Source organism: Setaria viridis, chromosome 7 (genome assembly GCF_005286985.2).
Source record: "Setaria viridis chromosome 7, Setaria_viridis_v4.0, whole genome shotgun sequence".
NCBI lineage: Eukaryota > Viridiplantae > Streptophyta > Magnoliopsida > Poales > Poaceae > Setaria > Setaria viridis.
Window position 1 is genome coordinate 27,511,415 of NC_048269.2, and position 16,266 is coordinate 27,527,680.

The 16,266-nt window shown below is 49.0% G+C and overlaps 2 protein-coding genes and 1 non-coding gene across 3 annotated transcripts; 2 read left to right on the plus strand and 1 right to left on the minus strand.

Moving 5' to 3' along the window:
* Positions 1 to 5,461: 5,461 nt before the first annotated feature.
* On the plus strand, positions 5,462 to 8,604 carry LOC117864449 (expansin-A10). The gene is made up of 3 exons (XM_034748559.2): positions 5,462 to 5,756; positions 6,038 to 6,353; positions 8,010 to 8,604. Exons 1-3 carry the CDS (start codon positions 5,609 to 5,611, stop codon positions 8,317 to 8,319), a joined length of 774 nt encoding a protein of 257 aa, XP_034604450.1. The 5' UTR covers positions 5,462 to 5,608; the 3' UTR covers positions 8,320 to 8,604.
* Positions 8,605 to 9,432: 828 nt separating this feature from the next.
* Positions 9,433 to 10,047, minus strand: LOC117864450 (histone H4). The gene has a single exon (XM_034748560.2). The coding sequence runs from the start codon at positions 9,937 to 9,939 to the stop codon at positions 9,628 to 9,630; it is 312 nt and encodes a 103-aa protein (XP_034604451.1). The 5' UTR covers positions 9,940 to 10,047; the 3' UTR covers positions 9,433 to 9,627.
* A 3,950-nt stretch (positions 10,048 to 13,997) lies between these two features.
* On the plus strand, positions 13,998 to 14,136 carry LOC117866071 (small nucleolar RNA Z247). Its single transcript, XR_004642765.1, has one exon. It is a non-coding gene; the product is annotated as a small nucleolar RNA Z247 (small nucleolar RNA).
* Positions 14,137 to 16,266: the final 2,130 nt, after the last annotated feature.

A 16,266-nucleotide genomic window follows, 5' to 3' on the forward strand; every position in this document is an offset into this window, starting at 1 on the left:
TTTGATTTTGAAGGTACCCTCCGCTTTTCGCCAGGGGGGGGGGCATTTTTTTTTTTGCGAAGGGAAAAAGGACATGTTGCACGGCGTGTTTTGTTTTGAAACCTTGTTTTACCGCAGGATTGAGGTGCGCTTTCAGATACGCCTACTACCCATTCGAATTGAGCTCTCTGATGACTTAGCTTGGGAGGAGCTAAAGGTAAGATTTAGACCATGACATTTTTTATAGGCTACTCTATTACGGCATTTAGGAACTGAACAACAAATTTTTAGGCCAAGACAATGCTAGTATTGCACGAACATGTGGGTCACGATGATTTGAGCAGCTAGTGCACAAAATATAATCAAAAGATCCCTTCTATTTCCTCCTTCTCTATTCTCTTCTACCCGTGCTTCCCGTCGCATGGCAGTTACAACGTGGAGAATTTGAGATTTCACACAATACAATGAGTGTATATTGTGTTGATATGACATGCCATTTCCACGAATCGTGTTTTCAGACCAGCACGATGCAGTATTGACGAGAGCAATGTAGTAAGTAATCATAACATGCCACTATGAGACGTCACAATGCTCACTCAACACGATCTAAGCCCCACCTCTACGAGGGGATGAAGGGAAGGCAAAAGGACACTAACTATAAATGATGCACAAATTACACGTGGCTGCCAAAATGGCTTCAGATGAAAATTGATGTACTATAAAAAAATAAAATCTTATAAAATTCCAATGATTCTTATATAATTTTTATCCTCATTTGTGCTCGTATAAAAAGGGTTATGAATTTTTAGGCTATGCTACATTAGCCAGGAATAAATACATTCAAATGGTGGTCTATATGTCGCCTTTTAACTTTAGCATAGAACTTTTAGCACTTGTGCATCTAAACATGTGTGCTAAAAGTGATGTGCCAAAGTTTAGCATAACCCTTCTCATTAGCACACCCAAGGGGTGCTAATAGTGCTAAAAGCGATCCCAACTCCACATTTTTCCTAGTTGCCCCCTCTCTCTCCTCCCCGTTGCCTGCCCCCGCTGCCTCCCCCGCCGACCACGCCGCCAACACCCGGCCCTGCCCCATGCCTCCGCCGGCCATGCTTCCTCCGCCAACCCCGCCGACCTCCTCCGCCCAACCCCGCCGTCCTCCTCCGCCGCGCCACCTCCTCCACCCTGCCCAGCCGTCCTCCTCCGCCCGGACTGGAGGGGGCGCGCGGATCTAATACACGACGAAGCACGAGGGGCGCACGCTGCCCACGACCACCCCCTACACGTGCGCGACGGCCACCGCCTCTGACACCTCCATCACGCAGCCCGGGCGGTCCAGCCACTCCCTCAGGCTCACCTCTCCCCCCCTCCTCCAGCCGCCTCCCTTCCTCCACGTCCCCCCACGCCGCCTGCCACCAACTGCGCCATGGGACGGCTCCATGCCAGACACACCCTCCACTCTACCCATGACCACCGATTCGCCGCGCCCCGCATCTCCACCCACCGCTCTGCCAACCCCATCCAAGCTCCACACGGCCTCATCGCGGCAGCGGGGATCAGGTAAGGATCTGAGCCTAGCGGCGAGGCGGCAGCCACCTGAGCACACCCGCGGCCGGCGAGAAAGGCGAGGTGGGAGGAGAAGTGACTAGGTGAGAGGAGAAGAAACGCAGGAGCCGCAGGGGAGGTGAGGGTAGGCACGAAGAGGAGTAAATGAGGCGATGTAGTCATTTTTCACCAAAGATGCTAAACTTTAGCACAATAACCAAACAACCCCAAGTGCTAAACTTTAGCACAATAACCAAACAGCCCCAAGTGCTAAACTTTAACATCCCATTTGAAGGTGCTAAACTTTAGTACTGTGCTAAAGTTTAGCACTGCGTATCCAAACGAGGCCTTAAGAAGAAGAAACGAAGTAGTGATTGGGCCATGGAGCGATCCAGACCACGAAACATTTAACATTTCGTTCCAGCTGTCTCGGCACTCCCGGGAGCGAGCGCACGGATGGTTTGCAAGGAGCGGCGGCGCGGCTTGCCGCGCACTTGCGCAGAGGGCAGGGCCATGGGCGTCCGGGGCGGCAAGTCGGCAACTGCAGGACTTGAGCAAGCCAGCAAGTTGCTCCGTCACAATATATCTTGCATTCTTCTCTTATGTTTGCGTACGAAATTGCTTGGACCTATACAAAGTATCCAATCTTATATACGAGACATAGTTACGAAATTGCTTTGACATATATTTTTGCTTATAATTACAAAAGTTCAAAAAAAATTAAAAAATCCGTGCGTGTACGCGCCCAGGCCCAGCCGTTGCAGGCGGCCCACTCGGACAATAGGCAAAACAAACGGGCGGGCCCCCGACGCACGGCTCTGCTGCGCTCCGTCCGCCACCGCTCCACCCGGGAATCCTATCCATCTTCCGGAAGGTGGGAAGCCCATCAAACTTCCAATATTGGAGATTCGTGCGAACCCTCTCGACCGTTCGATCTGGTTGTCTTCCTCCTCCGCTCCAGCCTTCCTTCGCGCGAGCGCCGCTGCCGACGCACGTCGATGTCGCTGCCGTGAGAGCCGTTAGGGTTCGGGTTTCGGGGCTGGGGCTTCTCAGGTGGCCGCCGGCTTAGAAGGAGGCCTGCGGTGGCCGGCTGGCCCGCCGGTGGAGGCAGGCGAGACGGCGGTGAGAGTCGGCGGCGGACAACCGGATGGGCAGGGGAGGCGGCGGGGGCGAGGAGCTGGCCAGCTGGGTTGAAGCAACGGTGGTGGACGCGGGAGCGGAGCGGTAAGGCGGCGGCGGCGCCGCCGTACGCGGGGTGGCGGAGGCTCCGCGCGGGGGCGTCACGCGCGGCCTGGTTCGCGTGGTGGGGGTTGGCGGTGGCGGATTCGGTGGCGGGAACGCCGGAGAGGGAGAAAATTCAGGCGGCGGCGCGCGTCGGAAGAAAGGCGTCCGCGTGCTGGTTGAGGAAGAAGCACAGTAATGGGCCTATTGGGCCGTGCGATGTATTACTATTTACCTTCCGTGTGATGGATAGGAACCCCCCGCTCCACCACCACCGTTTCGTTCGTTTCGCTGCTGCCAACGCGCGCGGGCAGAGCATGAGTGAGCCGTACGCGACTACGCGTCGCCGGCGAGGCACGGGCCGGCGCATCGCCTCTTGCATTTGCTTGCTGGCTGGTCCTCTCACTCCTCCACTCGGCTTGCGCAAGATGTCCCGTGCCTCCGAAGCAAGGGTTGCTTTGCTTGCTTCGACGATCCCTCCCACGCACCTTCCTGTCCCGCTGCCACGGATTGGATTCTCCACTATACGTCGACGACGCCGTAGCCACCGGCGCCTGTGCGAGAGCCGGGCGACGCCAACTCATGCGCATTTAGGCCCCCTTTGGCACGGCTCATCCCAAAACGGCTTCACCGGTGAAGCCAAAGCCGGTGAAGCCAAAAAAACTGGCTTCACCCGGCTTCTAGTTCATTTTAGTCCCGGCTTACAAAACGGCTTCACGCTACAGTGTCTCGATTTGCGTGAAATAGATGAAGCCAAAGTCGAAATAAGCCGTGCCAAAGAGGGCCTTATACCCGAGTCGTCGCGGTGGCTAAGACCTCACCTCCAAATCCTAACTTTGGCACTATACAAAAAGAAGATTCCCCATCACATCAAACTTGCGGTACATGCATGGAGTACTAAATGTAGACGAAATTAAAAACTAATTGCACAATTTTGTTGTACTTTGCGAGACGAATCTTTTGAGTCTAATTAGTCAATGTTTGAACAATAATTCACAAATACAAACGAAACGCTACAGTGTGCTACAGTACTGGCACAATGATTTTAGCACTCCAAAATTGAGCAACTAAACATGGGCTAACTCTGTGCAGTTTCACGAGGCTTTGACTCCGTCTGATCAGAACCCGAGTCCACTCTGGCATTCGATTAAAATCTGTACGCGAATACACAACGCGAGCAGGCACGTTGACCGATCTTCAGGAAATGCTGGCGCATCTTATCACGACACACGCTGATACAGATACACTGCCCGCCTCGCCTACAGAACCGGATCTTGCTGCCGCCCTGCCGCGCCATCGCCGCAGTTCGTTGACCGCAGCAGCGAGGCGATCGGCTTGGATCCGTCAAGATCGGGATGGCTTGGTTTCGGGCGGCTCCATGGAATTCAACAGCACCCATGGCGGCAGCGCACCCAGGTGCACCGGTGTGCCTGGGCCTTGATGCGCGTGTCGTGGAGAATCTGGGTCGCAACTCGGTTGTTTGACACTAATTAGGAGTATTAAATATAGTCTAATTATAAAACTAATTGTACAACCCCTAGGTAAAATCGCAAAACGAATCTATTAAGCCTAATTAGTCCATGATTTGACAATGTAGTGCTACAGTAACCATTCGCTAATGATGGATTAATTAGGTTTAATAGATTCATCTCGCGATTTAGCCTAGGGAATCTGCTATTAGTTTTATAATTAGCTCATATTTAATCCTCCTAATTAGCATTCGAACGTGTGATGTGATAGGGCTAAAGTTTAGACACCATCCAAACAGCCCCTTGCTAGCAAGGGGACGACAGAAAAAGAGGGTGGTCACACCACCTCACATGCGTGTACGAGTGCCGTGGCGCCCGGACGGTGGAGGTCGAATCCCCAGAAGCAACCTGAAAGATGGCAGGTCCGTAGATTCAAAATGTCCCGGATGATCCTTGGAGAGGGTTTCCTTCCGTCCCCGGTGAGCACCTGGTTAATACAAACCTCCTCTGGTTCCTAACAGTACCGGTAGCAGAGGAAACCAATGCAAAAATAAGCACAGCATCAAGTTGGGCCCTAAGAGAAGTGATGTCGATTTGAGGCTCATGAGTTACTAGATAACTTTGTACTTCGAGGAGACACGATTCAAGAATTTTCATTCTCTACCTCTACCTACCATTGTCGCTGAGATTACACCCCGTATTAGGAGTAGAGCACTTTAGTAATCTGCAGTACGTTCGGTAGAGTTTTTGTACTGCAATGTTTATAGAGTAGTAACCTGTATGCTCAAATGACTGTCAAAAAACAGAGAGAGCCGAGCGACAGATGAAAATTGGAAGGACCAACCGCATTCACACGAAGGAAAATGGATCATTAAAAATCAAACAAAAAAAAAACTGCATGCAGCATGCCCGGGTTCTACACTTCTGTTTTGAAATTACTAGAACTACTAGTGCAGATCACCACACCATCTGAATTAACAGTGTCATTTTAGTACGAGCTAATCCATCGAATTCTGAAACGTGGTGCATGTCTACGGAGAATTGAAGTTTCACCCACCAAAAGCATAGTTTAGTTAAACACCATCATTTACATTTCCCCCTATCCGGCCTTTTGATTCCTTTCTACGTCAACCCCTTTCCCCTGTTCTCCACAGAAAACAAACATGCAATCTGCAAAGGCTAAGCACTTCGAAAAAAATCTCCACTAAAATACCATACCCTTGCAAAGCATCTATAAAAGCAGGAAGGCCCCAGAACCCGCAAAGCACAAAGCATCACACTTGCACAGTTCCTCCACTGTCTACTACTACTCTACTCCACCCTCCTCCCTCAAGGCCCCCAAGCCTCCAGCTTCACCGAGGCGTACCGGCACCGGCAGTGAGCAGCTGGGAGCTATGGCTCCGCCGCTACTGCTCGTCTTCCTCCTCCTCCCGGCCCTCGCCGCCGGTCACCAGCATCCGTCCTCCTTCGGCTCCTCCGCCCTCTCCGAGTGGCGCCCCGCCAAGGCCTCCTACTACGCCGCCGACCCCGAGGACGCCATTGGTACGCACCAAAGCTCGCCTCGCCTGCCTCATTCATTGTTCACCCGCATCCACGGTTCAGTTCCGCCGAACCGTCCTTTCACTCCTTTAATTCGTAATGTCCATGCTGCGAGCACGCATAAAGATTTCTCTTTCGGGGTGCCACCGGAACGAAATCTCCCCCCAAACCGCACGTTCGCTTACCGGAATTGTGCGACCGTACAGTTCGTGAATTGGTTGCGGTTTTCTGGTTCTCCCCATAGGAATGTATTCTGATTTTTGGCTTCGTGATGCGGCGTGCAGGTGGGGCTTGCGGGTTCGGGGATCTGGGGAAGCACGGTTACGGAATGGCGACGGTGGGGCTGAGCACGGCGCTGTTCGATCGCGGAGCGGCGTGCGGCGGCTGCTACGAGGTCAGGTGCGTCGAGAATCTCAAGTATTGCCTCCCCGGCACCTCCATCGTCGTCACAGCCACCAACTTCTGCGCCCCCAACTACGGCCTCCCCGCCGACGCCGGCGGCCACTGCAACCCGCCCAACCACCACTTCCTCCTCCCCATCCAGGCGTTCGAGAAGATTGCGCTCTGGAAGGCCGGCGTCATGCCCATCCAGTACCGCCGGTATGTGTCGTTCTTGGCTGCTGCTTTTGCTTCTGCTAGATCTGAGGTTATTTTTTCCCTAATCAACTTTGTGTGAAACTGTGAAAGCGCTTGCTGACCTAGAATTGAGTTGGTGCGCAATGTGGAACCCAAGAAAAGCTGAATTGCGAGTGTCCGTTGGTGAGGAAAGCGAAGCCAAGAAGGGGGTGAAAGTGGACCCTCTTCCAGAATTGTCAACTTGTGTGAGGGTTCGACCACATAGTTTCACAAGCTGTAACGGCCAGTGTGCATGAGTATTACAGTTCCATTTTGACTGCTCTGACCGGGAACTACTCCCTCTGTTTCAAAATGTAGGTCGTTTTAGCTTTTCTAGATACATATATTTTGCTATGCACCTCAGTATGGTATTATGTCTAGATACGTAACAAAATCTATGTATTTAGAAAAGTCAAAACGACCTACATTTTGGAATGGAGGTAGTATTAGGCAAATTGTAGTAGCCCAATTTGGTAGGCAAGAAAGAGGTCAGGACATCTGACTCTCTAACCCAGTAAGTGGAAGAATTATTTTGAAAGGTTTCTGATAAACCCCAAGTGGATGGAAAAACCACTATATCCTGAAATATATATGATTGATTACCCTGCTTATTGGCGGTATAACGGTCCCAGGTTGGATTGAAACAGAAACTACTAACGTCCCTATATTTAATAATGAATGAGTTTACTTTTGGTTGATTTCTCTACTTTGTATTCATCCTAAATCTGCTTAGTAGTGAGTTTTATTTTGCCCCTTGTATCTTGACTAGTCTAAGGTTATTAGGAAGTAGAATAAGTGGAGCTAGGCAGTGCAGACCAAGTTCAAAAACATAGAAAATTTCTCATATCTGAGCTAGTCTCAGGGTTTTGTCAATTCTAGCCACAACTTCAGACCTCTGGATACTTTGGACAGCATTTTGTGTGAATATTTTGTTTTCCATTGGTTGCCTGTATAAGGAGTAGCATGGCCATTATGGGAGCCAGCACGAAATGTGTCAGCATTATCTGCACCTTTACTTAGGCATTTCTAAACAGAACTTTAGATGGTGACTTGATAGTCGGCCATTATCTTAGCTTATATATTCCTGTTTTCTTCATATGTAGTGTTCCATACCCAAACAGATTTTAAAAACTTGGCACATGCATTTATAAATAAGTCTAGCAAAGTACTACTCTGGCATTCCCAGTGGCATTCGAAATGTTGTATACATGTGCAATCATCATTATGTGCATCTAAGTTGGCATTCTGGTGAGTAAGGTACATGTTCAAGAATCGAGTTGAGATTATTTCCTACATGGCCGATTGATAGAACATGATGCAATAATATTCTTTCCTGATTGATCTGTGTTCTGAAGAACATTGGGCTGTTGGTTGAAGCAATGCATACTATTATGCACATTTTAACTATTTTGCACTTGCTCTCCAACCACTTCTTACTTACGAGTTCATTAAATATAAGCAGTGTTTCCATAATGACAGATATACACCTATAGTGAACTGTCTCACTCTGTGTCAAATGTTGTGTATAAAGCTAACTAAAGATATACATGTACAGCTAAATGAAGCTAGAATCAACGTAATAGCGTGTTCAAAAGAAGAGTTGACTGAGTGAAACTAACATGTTTCCTTGATTACTTGCAGTGTTAAGTGCCTCCGTGAAGGTGGTGTCAGGTTTTCTGTCAACGGTCGACACTTCTTCTTCACAGTCCTAATCAGCAACGTTGGTGGCGCGGGTGATGTGAGATCGGTGAAGATCAAAGGAACGGAGTCAGGATGGCTCTCGATGGGCCGCAACTGGGGTCAGGTGTGGCACATCAACTGTGACATGAGGGGCCAGCCCCTGTCCTTCGAGCTCAGCTCAAGTGATGGCAAGACACTGACCAGTTTCAATGTCGTGCCCAAGGATTGGGAATATGGTAAAACATACACCGGGAAGCAATTTCTGCTGTAGAGGAGTACCAAAAGATCAGCTTACGGTTTCTCATTTTTGTTCTGATCCTACGAGTCAGACTGGTGTATATTCCTGCACGGAACAAGCAATATCATTAGGAGAAAATTGGCCTCAGATAGTTGCTCTTGCTCATAAATGCATTTTCATGTACCCCCTGATAGTTGCTCTACAGAGGCTTGATGTATCAATCAAAATAGAAGGCCGTATTTGGGTCATTGGATGTCTCCACTGTATAACAACGTTTTACCAGGCAAGCAATGATAATAGTATCTCTGCACTTCTGTACTGGCAACATGTCACATGAACAGCAACTTGTTTTTTACCCTTCTTTTACTCTTGTTTGCCGTCCAGAATATCAGATTCCTCTCTGATGCTAAACTCCTTGAGTTTACAGAATGTAGAATCCAGGAAACATGGTATCAAGTCCAAGCACTCATTTTTCAGATTACAGCTTTGTGAGTTTCCTATTGAAGCAAAAGCACATGCGATTGTGTAAAGACAAGTACTACACATTGTATTGAGCAGAGGATATAATGTTCAATTTAAATGTTTGAAACAGCTAAGGCAAAAGGTCCAATTTAAATGTCTGAAACTGCTAATGCAAAAGTTCCAAACAAATGGTCCAAACTAAAGATCCCAGCCTTAAAACAGGCAGAAATCTGAAACAAGCACCCATACCTTTGACCTTTGTTCGGTTCTTGCTTTGTGAACGCTAGTATACTCATTTCTCCAGTTTGCAGCTTTTCTGAATTTACGCTTACAATTAGTCTACAATAGCATTACACAAAAGCACCCATCAATTGACTGCAGAGAACATAATGTTTCCAAACTCTGAAACATGCAAAGAAACCAAGCAAATGGCGCAAACTAAAGCCTGAAACATGCATCAATTAGCATGGGAACACAACTTTGCAGATTAAACCAAGGAGACCAATAGATTCAAAATCACCACGGATACATATAATTCTTGCAGTTCTTCAGATTGCAGGTTGATTAGTTCTGATGGGTTCTTCAAAGAAACAAGAAGGCAATTGTACACAACATAGAGCCATGAGCAGCACTGCATCGATCTCAGACAGGATCTCAAACCAAAACGCGAACCGAAGGCACAGCTGAGGATAGAACCGAGGGTTTTCCATTGATAACAGCAACTAGATATTACAGCAGACGGACTAGAGACTCGAACATCCCGAAGGGTAGAGCACAACCACCACAGAACACAGCATCCATACACAGAGCACTGACTACACTATGCCCAGAACACACCACCACCACCACATGTAGTCCGCCACCAGAAGAGGAACCGATCTAGCCGCCAAAGCCGTAGAGGGTGCGGCCCTGGCGCTTGAGCGCGTAGACGACGTCCATGGCGGTGACGGTCTTGCGGCGGGCGTGCTCGGTGTAGGTGACGGCGTCGCGGATGACGTTCTCGAGGAAGATCTTGAGCACTCCGCGGGTCTCCTCGTAGATGAGGCCGGAGATGCGCTTGACGCCGCCCCTCCTGGCCAGCCTCCGGATCGCCGGCTTGGTGATGCCCTGGATGTTGTCGCGGAGCACCTTACGGTGGCGCTTGGCGCCGCCCTTGCCCAGACCCTTGCCGCCCTTGCCGCGCCCCGACATCGCCGGAAACCGGGAAGCTTCGCTCGCAGCAACCGCTCGGAGGAATTGGAATCTGGAGGAAGAGGGAAGCAGTGGAATAGGATTTGTGTGTGGGATTTGGGGGTGGAGCCGTGGAGGGGGTATTTATCGGGGTGGGTTTGGGAGGGAACGCGAAATTTTGGGGGAGGGCGGAGCCGCCGGAGCGGGAGGTGGTTTTGGGTGGATCCGTGGGAGGGTGGTGCTCGAGCGTTAGATGGGGATTGGAGGGGAGTGATGGGGTGGTTGGGTGGTGGCGCGGATCGCTGACGTGGCGGAGAGCGGGGCAGAACGTGGGAGTTGGCGAGTGGGTTGCAGCTGGACTGCTGCGGAAGGCCGAGGGGAGGAAACTCTGCTGTGACTTGGGCTGGACCGAGCAAAGAGATCGTGGACTGGGCAGAACTGTTTAATTTTTTGGAAAGAAAAGGTAGAAGACCTGTACCAGTCGGCCCATAGGAGAAGAAGAATTGTCTCATGCCAGCCGACGAAAAATAAAACCAAGAAGACAAAGAAAGAGTAGTATTTCACAAGCCCGTGGGCCTCCGTCAAAAGAATGCCGTGTTCATTCTCGTGTCGGTTTCGTTCACCTGGTGCGGTTTAGGTGTTGTGATGGTGATCCTTTGTGGTCTCCTATTTTTAATTTCAAAGTATTTACTGACATCCAATTCATTGCTGAGGATGATTCCCTAATCTTGTAATCTCATATTGAAGAAATAAATTTGATCAGTTGGACTTTCTTTAGCCCTGTTGATTCTTAAAAAAACGTGTGCTAAAAGAGAGCGACACGTTCTTTTTTGCAAAAAAAAAAAGACAGAACGTACTTGCACCCTGGGAAATATGAGTACCAAACCATGTATTTTTCACGAATCCACGATCGCACCCCGCCATTGCATCATCATCTCATCGCGATTGGCACCGTCCATCTAAGCAGTAACGGATCATGATCTCTGTGCCTCGTTTACAATCTAGCTTACTCCCTCAGTTCCGCAAAGATTATCCATTTAGACTCTAAAATTTATTCTGTCCTTTTAACTCTAGTAAACATCATCTAATTAAAGCAATATTCACACCAATAAAGAAAAAACATATGGAGAAGTGCGTAGAGCCAATCAAATGATCAATTGATGTTATTTCTCTAGTTCCAATATACTTGCATTTATTTAGAATTCAGAAAACTAAATAAGCAGCACGATTTTCAATCACAAATTAACATTAGTTATTAGGGGTAATATTGATATTTTTCATCACTACTATTATGTCTGAAATTTTCTAAATGTACACTCTTTGCGAGACGGAGGGAACGGAGGAAGTAAGCCTTAATCAATTTTTACCTTTGTGATATATATTATTTTAGGGTGATATTTATTAACTCTCTATTATGTCTGAAATTTTCTAAATGGACACTCTTTGCGAGACGGAGGGAACGGAGGAAGTAAGCCTTAATCAATTTTTACCTTTGTGATATATATTATTTTAGCGTGATATTTATTAACTCCTATCTCAAATTGCTATGCTTCAATTTTCGAGTTCTTTCACCACCCGTACGTCCATCTAAGCGCGTGTAGCACACTTGCCAGTTGCCACCACCACGGGGGGAGACACCACACGGTGAAACACGGCTCGAACTTGGGAACCACTCGCTGCACATGCATGATCTGGCAACCTGCAGCAGCGAGAGCTGTGAGCTGAACAGGATCTCCATGAGAGCCCGTGCGTGCGTGCCAGCGGTGCACGAACAGCGGTGCAGCGCATGTACAGGGAAGGAAGCGTCCAAAATCCTCAATCCTACCACATGTGGTCACCAACCAGTGCACGCACGGTCGCGCTTGCCACGGGCAAATCAGAGATACTGCGCGCGCCGAGCAGCAGGACGCAGGACGCAGACGACGCGGTAGCCGCAGGAGCCTAGCACTGCGTGTGCGGGCGCGCGTGGCTGGTGCGGGCAACCAGGCCTACCACACTTGTTTGTGCCCCAGCTAGCCGGAGACGGGTCTGTGCCTCCGTGGTGTGGTGGTGGTGGCCTGGTGGGCGGTTGGGACTTGGGAGTTGGGACGGCGGGCAGGCGTGTGTTCGGCTCGGGCCGGCCGCTTGCGGGCGGTGACAGCCAGTGCGGGCGTGGTGCGCGCTGACGCTGCGCAGTGTGTGCACTTCGGTTTGAGTGCTTGTGTTGCGACCGGAAAGTCAGAAGCGAGCTCGAGCCGTCTCTGACCGAGCATGTGCGCAGTCACGCAGTGGATGCCTAGAAGGCTAGGATGCGGCGGTTTGTATATACAGTGAGGCCAGGCTAGAAATCGTGGCACATGGTTAGGCTAGAGAGGGAAACCGCCCCATGTAACGCCGGCATGGTCAGAGCCGAGCCTCCGGCACCTTCGTTCGTGCGCCGGATAGATGAACTGGATTAGATAAAAGCCGGCCGGATCGGGCCTACCGAAACAGACGTGGATCGTGGGGAATATCGCGTTCGTTCACCGGCTCTGGATTCGGCCTCACATGGATGCGTTGCGGCCATTGTCGTCCAATGCCTGGTTCATTAGAGAGGAGAACACAACCATGGATATTGGATAAGGATCTGAGGCGCCGCCGCGTGCATGTGAGAGTATGGTATGGCTAGGTTAATTGCTTGCGGCGGCCAGCGCACGTAAAGCTAGCGACGGATGGGTGGTTCGCACGGGACGGGAAAGGCGACGCGTCGATCGTCATGCATGCGTTTCGCTTCAGACCACATAGCTCCGTAACAGCGAAGCCTAGTGCGTGCTCTATCGGGCCCTTTCCCCATGGGCATCATGCTGCTCCCCTCTTCGGCGGGTGCACCTCCGCCCCTCCCGTCTTTTCCCAGCTGCCGCGCGCGAAGTCAGCAAAGTGTGTGTGACTGACTGTGTGCGTGTTCACCGCCGCCAACCAGACGGGCAGACGGCTTTTACGCTCGACACATGAGGAGCCACCGCCGGCCTATCGTCTACGGCGGGGGCGGCCTTCAATAGCTGGCTGCTCCAGAATCGTCCGTGAGATCCTCACGAAAAGCTCTTCTCCGTGCCAAATTTCCCCGTTCGCTGTGTACATCGCAGGCGGCGCACGATCACCTTCTTCTACCGTTTCAGTAGTCGCATCTCGGAACTGGTAGAATCGTGGTGCCTGCCAACACGCAAGAACCAAGCAACGCGCCACCTAAAATAACCGTTAAACAAACCAGATTTCTTTCCTCCACGCTCGTTTCTCGCCGCAAAACAACGGCGGACACATGCGTGCTTCGGTGGCCGATGCGCTGTGCCGTCCACGGCTACATGGAACTCGTGAGACATTGGAGTGTTAAACAACAAGATATGCCACGAAGATATGCCACGGCTTGTAACGAGACTCTCCGAGAATTCGGTTGAGTTAGAGTTAGAGGTAGATAAGTAAGATAGTTTACTTGTTTTTCAAGATGTAATCAAACCAAACTCTTGTATCTATCTCTAGGCTATTGGCTTATGTACAAACATGCAACCGTGGTGAGTCAAGATAGGTAACCATGTTTACCTATTCTTTCATGGAGCCATACTTCTACCAAATATCCAATAGCCTCACCATCCATGGCGTCATCTTCCTCGACGACGTTGGTGCTTGACCCGATAGTTTCTGAGAAGTTGACCAGGGAGAACCATGTGCTTTAGAAGGTCCAGATCCTTCCTAGCATCCGGGGAGCTCAACTCATGGGCTATCTAGATGGGACCACGCCCGTTCCTTCGCAGACCCTATAAGTCGTGAAGGACATCAAGAAGACGATCGGCCCCAACCCTGACTATGAAGCCTAGCTGGTCGAGGACCAGTAGTTGCTCAGCTACTTGAACAACAACCTCACCAAAGATGTGTTGGCACAAGTGGCGACTATGGCAACGGTGGCCGAAGTATGGGCAGCCCTAGAAGATATGTTCTCAGCTCGATCTAGGGCGCGTGCGACAAATATTCGCATGCATCTCTCCACCCTGAAGAAAGGAAGCATGACAATGACGGCGTTCTTCACCAAGATGAAAGGTTTAAGGAATGAACTCGCCACTGCCGGTAAAATTATTGATGATGATGAGATGATTTTGCATATCTTAACCGATTTAGATCATGATTACAATCCTGTCGTGTTTTTTGTTGTGGGTCGATATGATCCCATCTCCATAAGTGATCTTTATGCTCGGTTGATGGCTTATGATACTCGTCTTGAGATACTTCATGAAGGACAAAGTCATGGCCAATACCAATCTTCAGCCAATTCAACATCAAGAGGGCGTGGAGGCTACCGCGGTCGAGGAGGAGGAGGAAACTGTGGCCGTGGAAACAGTCGTGGTCCCAACTTCAATCGCAACAGCAACAACATGCCCAAGCAAGGAGGCAAGAATAGCAAGCCACAATGCCAGATCTGTAAAAAGGTCGGCCATGAAGCTCTTGCCTGCTGGTACAGGTATGATGAGGATAAAGAAGAACAACAACACCCCAAGATTGCTAGAGCTGCAATAAGCTATGGGGTGGACACCAACTGATACATGGACAGCAGAGCATATGACCATATAACCGGTGACTTGGAGAAAATGACAATAAGAGACAAGTACAATGGTCGTAATCAAGTGCATGCAGCAAACGGATCAGGTATGTATATCAGTAATATTAGGCACACAATTTTACATTCCCCTAGTAGAAAATTGTATCTAAATAATATCCTCCATGTGCCTAGCGCAAAGAAAAGCCTTATCTCTGTTCATCAATTCACATCCGATAATGATGCCTATATGAAATTTCATCCAAATTTCTTTATCATCAAGGATTAGCAAACGAAGAAGGTCATACATCAAGGTAGATGCAGGGGCCGCCTCTATCCTTTATCATCAAGAATTTCAAAAGGGAGCAACATCAAGCAAGCCTGTGGAGTCAATAAACCATCTACAATTAGATGGCATAGTAGATTAGGTCATCCAGTGTTTTCTATTATTGAGCATGTGCTTAGAGATAATAGTTTGCCTTGTTCTAGAGATATAAACATTAATTCAGTGTGTGGTGCTTGTCAGATGGCCAAGAGTCATCAACTTCCATATCCCAAATTAGATAGTATATCTAATGCTCCTCTTGAATTAATTTTTTCTAATGTTTGGGGACCAGCACCTATCTCGGTTGGAAGACACGCTTACTATTTTAGCTTTATCGATGATTTCAGTAAATACACTTGGATCTATCTGCTCAAGAAAAAATCTGATGTTTTTCCTATTTTTCAAAGCTTCCAAAACTTAGTTAAAAGGAAGTTCAACAAGAAGATCATTGCTATGTAGACGGATTGGGAAGGAGAATATGAGAAGCTCAATTCCTTCTTTCAAAAGATTGGCAGAGCCCACCGTGTCTCCTATCCTCATGCCTATCAACAGAATGGAGCAGTTGAACGCAAGCATTGTCATATTGTGGAAGTAGGTTTGTCTCTCCTTACAAATGCATCCATGTCCCTTAAGTTTTGGGATGGAGCTTTCCTTACTACTACTTATCTTATAAACCTACTTCCTAGCAAAATCTTAGACTATCACATGCCAGAAGAAAAACTCTTACAAGAAACATCTGATTATAATTCCCTTCGCACCTTTAGTTGTGCTTGTTGGTCAAATCTACGACCATATAGTACTCGAAAGCTTTCCTTCCGATCCATCCGTTGTGTCTTCCTCGGCTATAGCTCTCTTCACAAGGGATTCAAGTATCTTGATGTCTCATCCGGCCATGTTTACATCTTTAGGGATGTGGTGTTCGATGAAGATGTTTTTCCGTTCACAGATCTTCATCAAAATGCGGGAGCCCTCCGCAAAGAAATCCTTCTATTGCCACCACATTTACTAGGGGATGTAACTTGTGCTAACCCAATTATTATTGATGACTTGCCTAGTGTTGAGCAGGAAGATACAGGAAGAAATTCAGATGAAAATGGTGAAGGAAATGCCACAAATGGAGCTGCAGAAAATCCTAGCGCCATATCTGATGCGGATCCTCCTCCTGCTGACGGTGCACAATCCTGCGCTGATTCGCCTCGGGGTCGAACTGGGCCGTATCAAGACTCCACGCGTGGCGGGGGCAAATCTACTCCGACTGCGTCACCCCAACGGTAGGGAGCTGTCGCCGGAGCGGACACCACCAGTAGGAGGCGGATTTTCTGCGGCGTCTTTAGGATCTGCTGCGGCTGAATCTGAAATAGTTCAACAAATTGAATCCTCCCCTCCACCGATTGAGTCGTCTCGTCCTAGGACTCGTTTACAAAGTGGGATTGTGAGGCCTAAAAAGTTCACTGATGGCACGGTCAGGTATGGCAATTTTTGT

What these genes read in the sequence shown, in the direction of transcription:
- LOC117864449 (XM_034748559.2), top strand. Translation starts at nt 5,609, where the DNA reads ATGGCTCCGCCGCTACTGCTCGTCTTCCTCCTCCTCCCGGCCCTCGCC. An exon ending in CGACCCCGAGGACGCCATTG is followed by an intron (nt 5,757 to 6,037) that starts GTACGCACCAAA and finishes TGCGGCGTGCAG; the next exon opens with GTGGGGCTTGCGGGTTCGGG. An exon ending in ATGCCCATCCAGTACCGCCG is followed by an intron (nt 6,354 to 8,009) that starts GTATGTGTCGTT and finishes GATTACTTGCAG; the next exon opens with TGTTAAGTGCCTCCGTGAAG.
- LOC117864450 (XM_034748560.2), bottom strand. Translation starts at nt 9,939, where the DNA reads ATGTCGGGGCGCGGCAAGGGCGGCAAGGGTCTGGGCAAGGGCGGCGCC.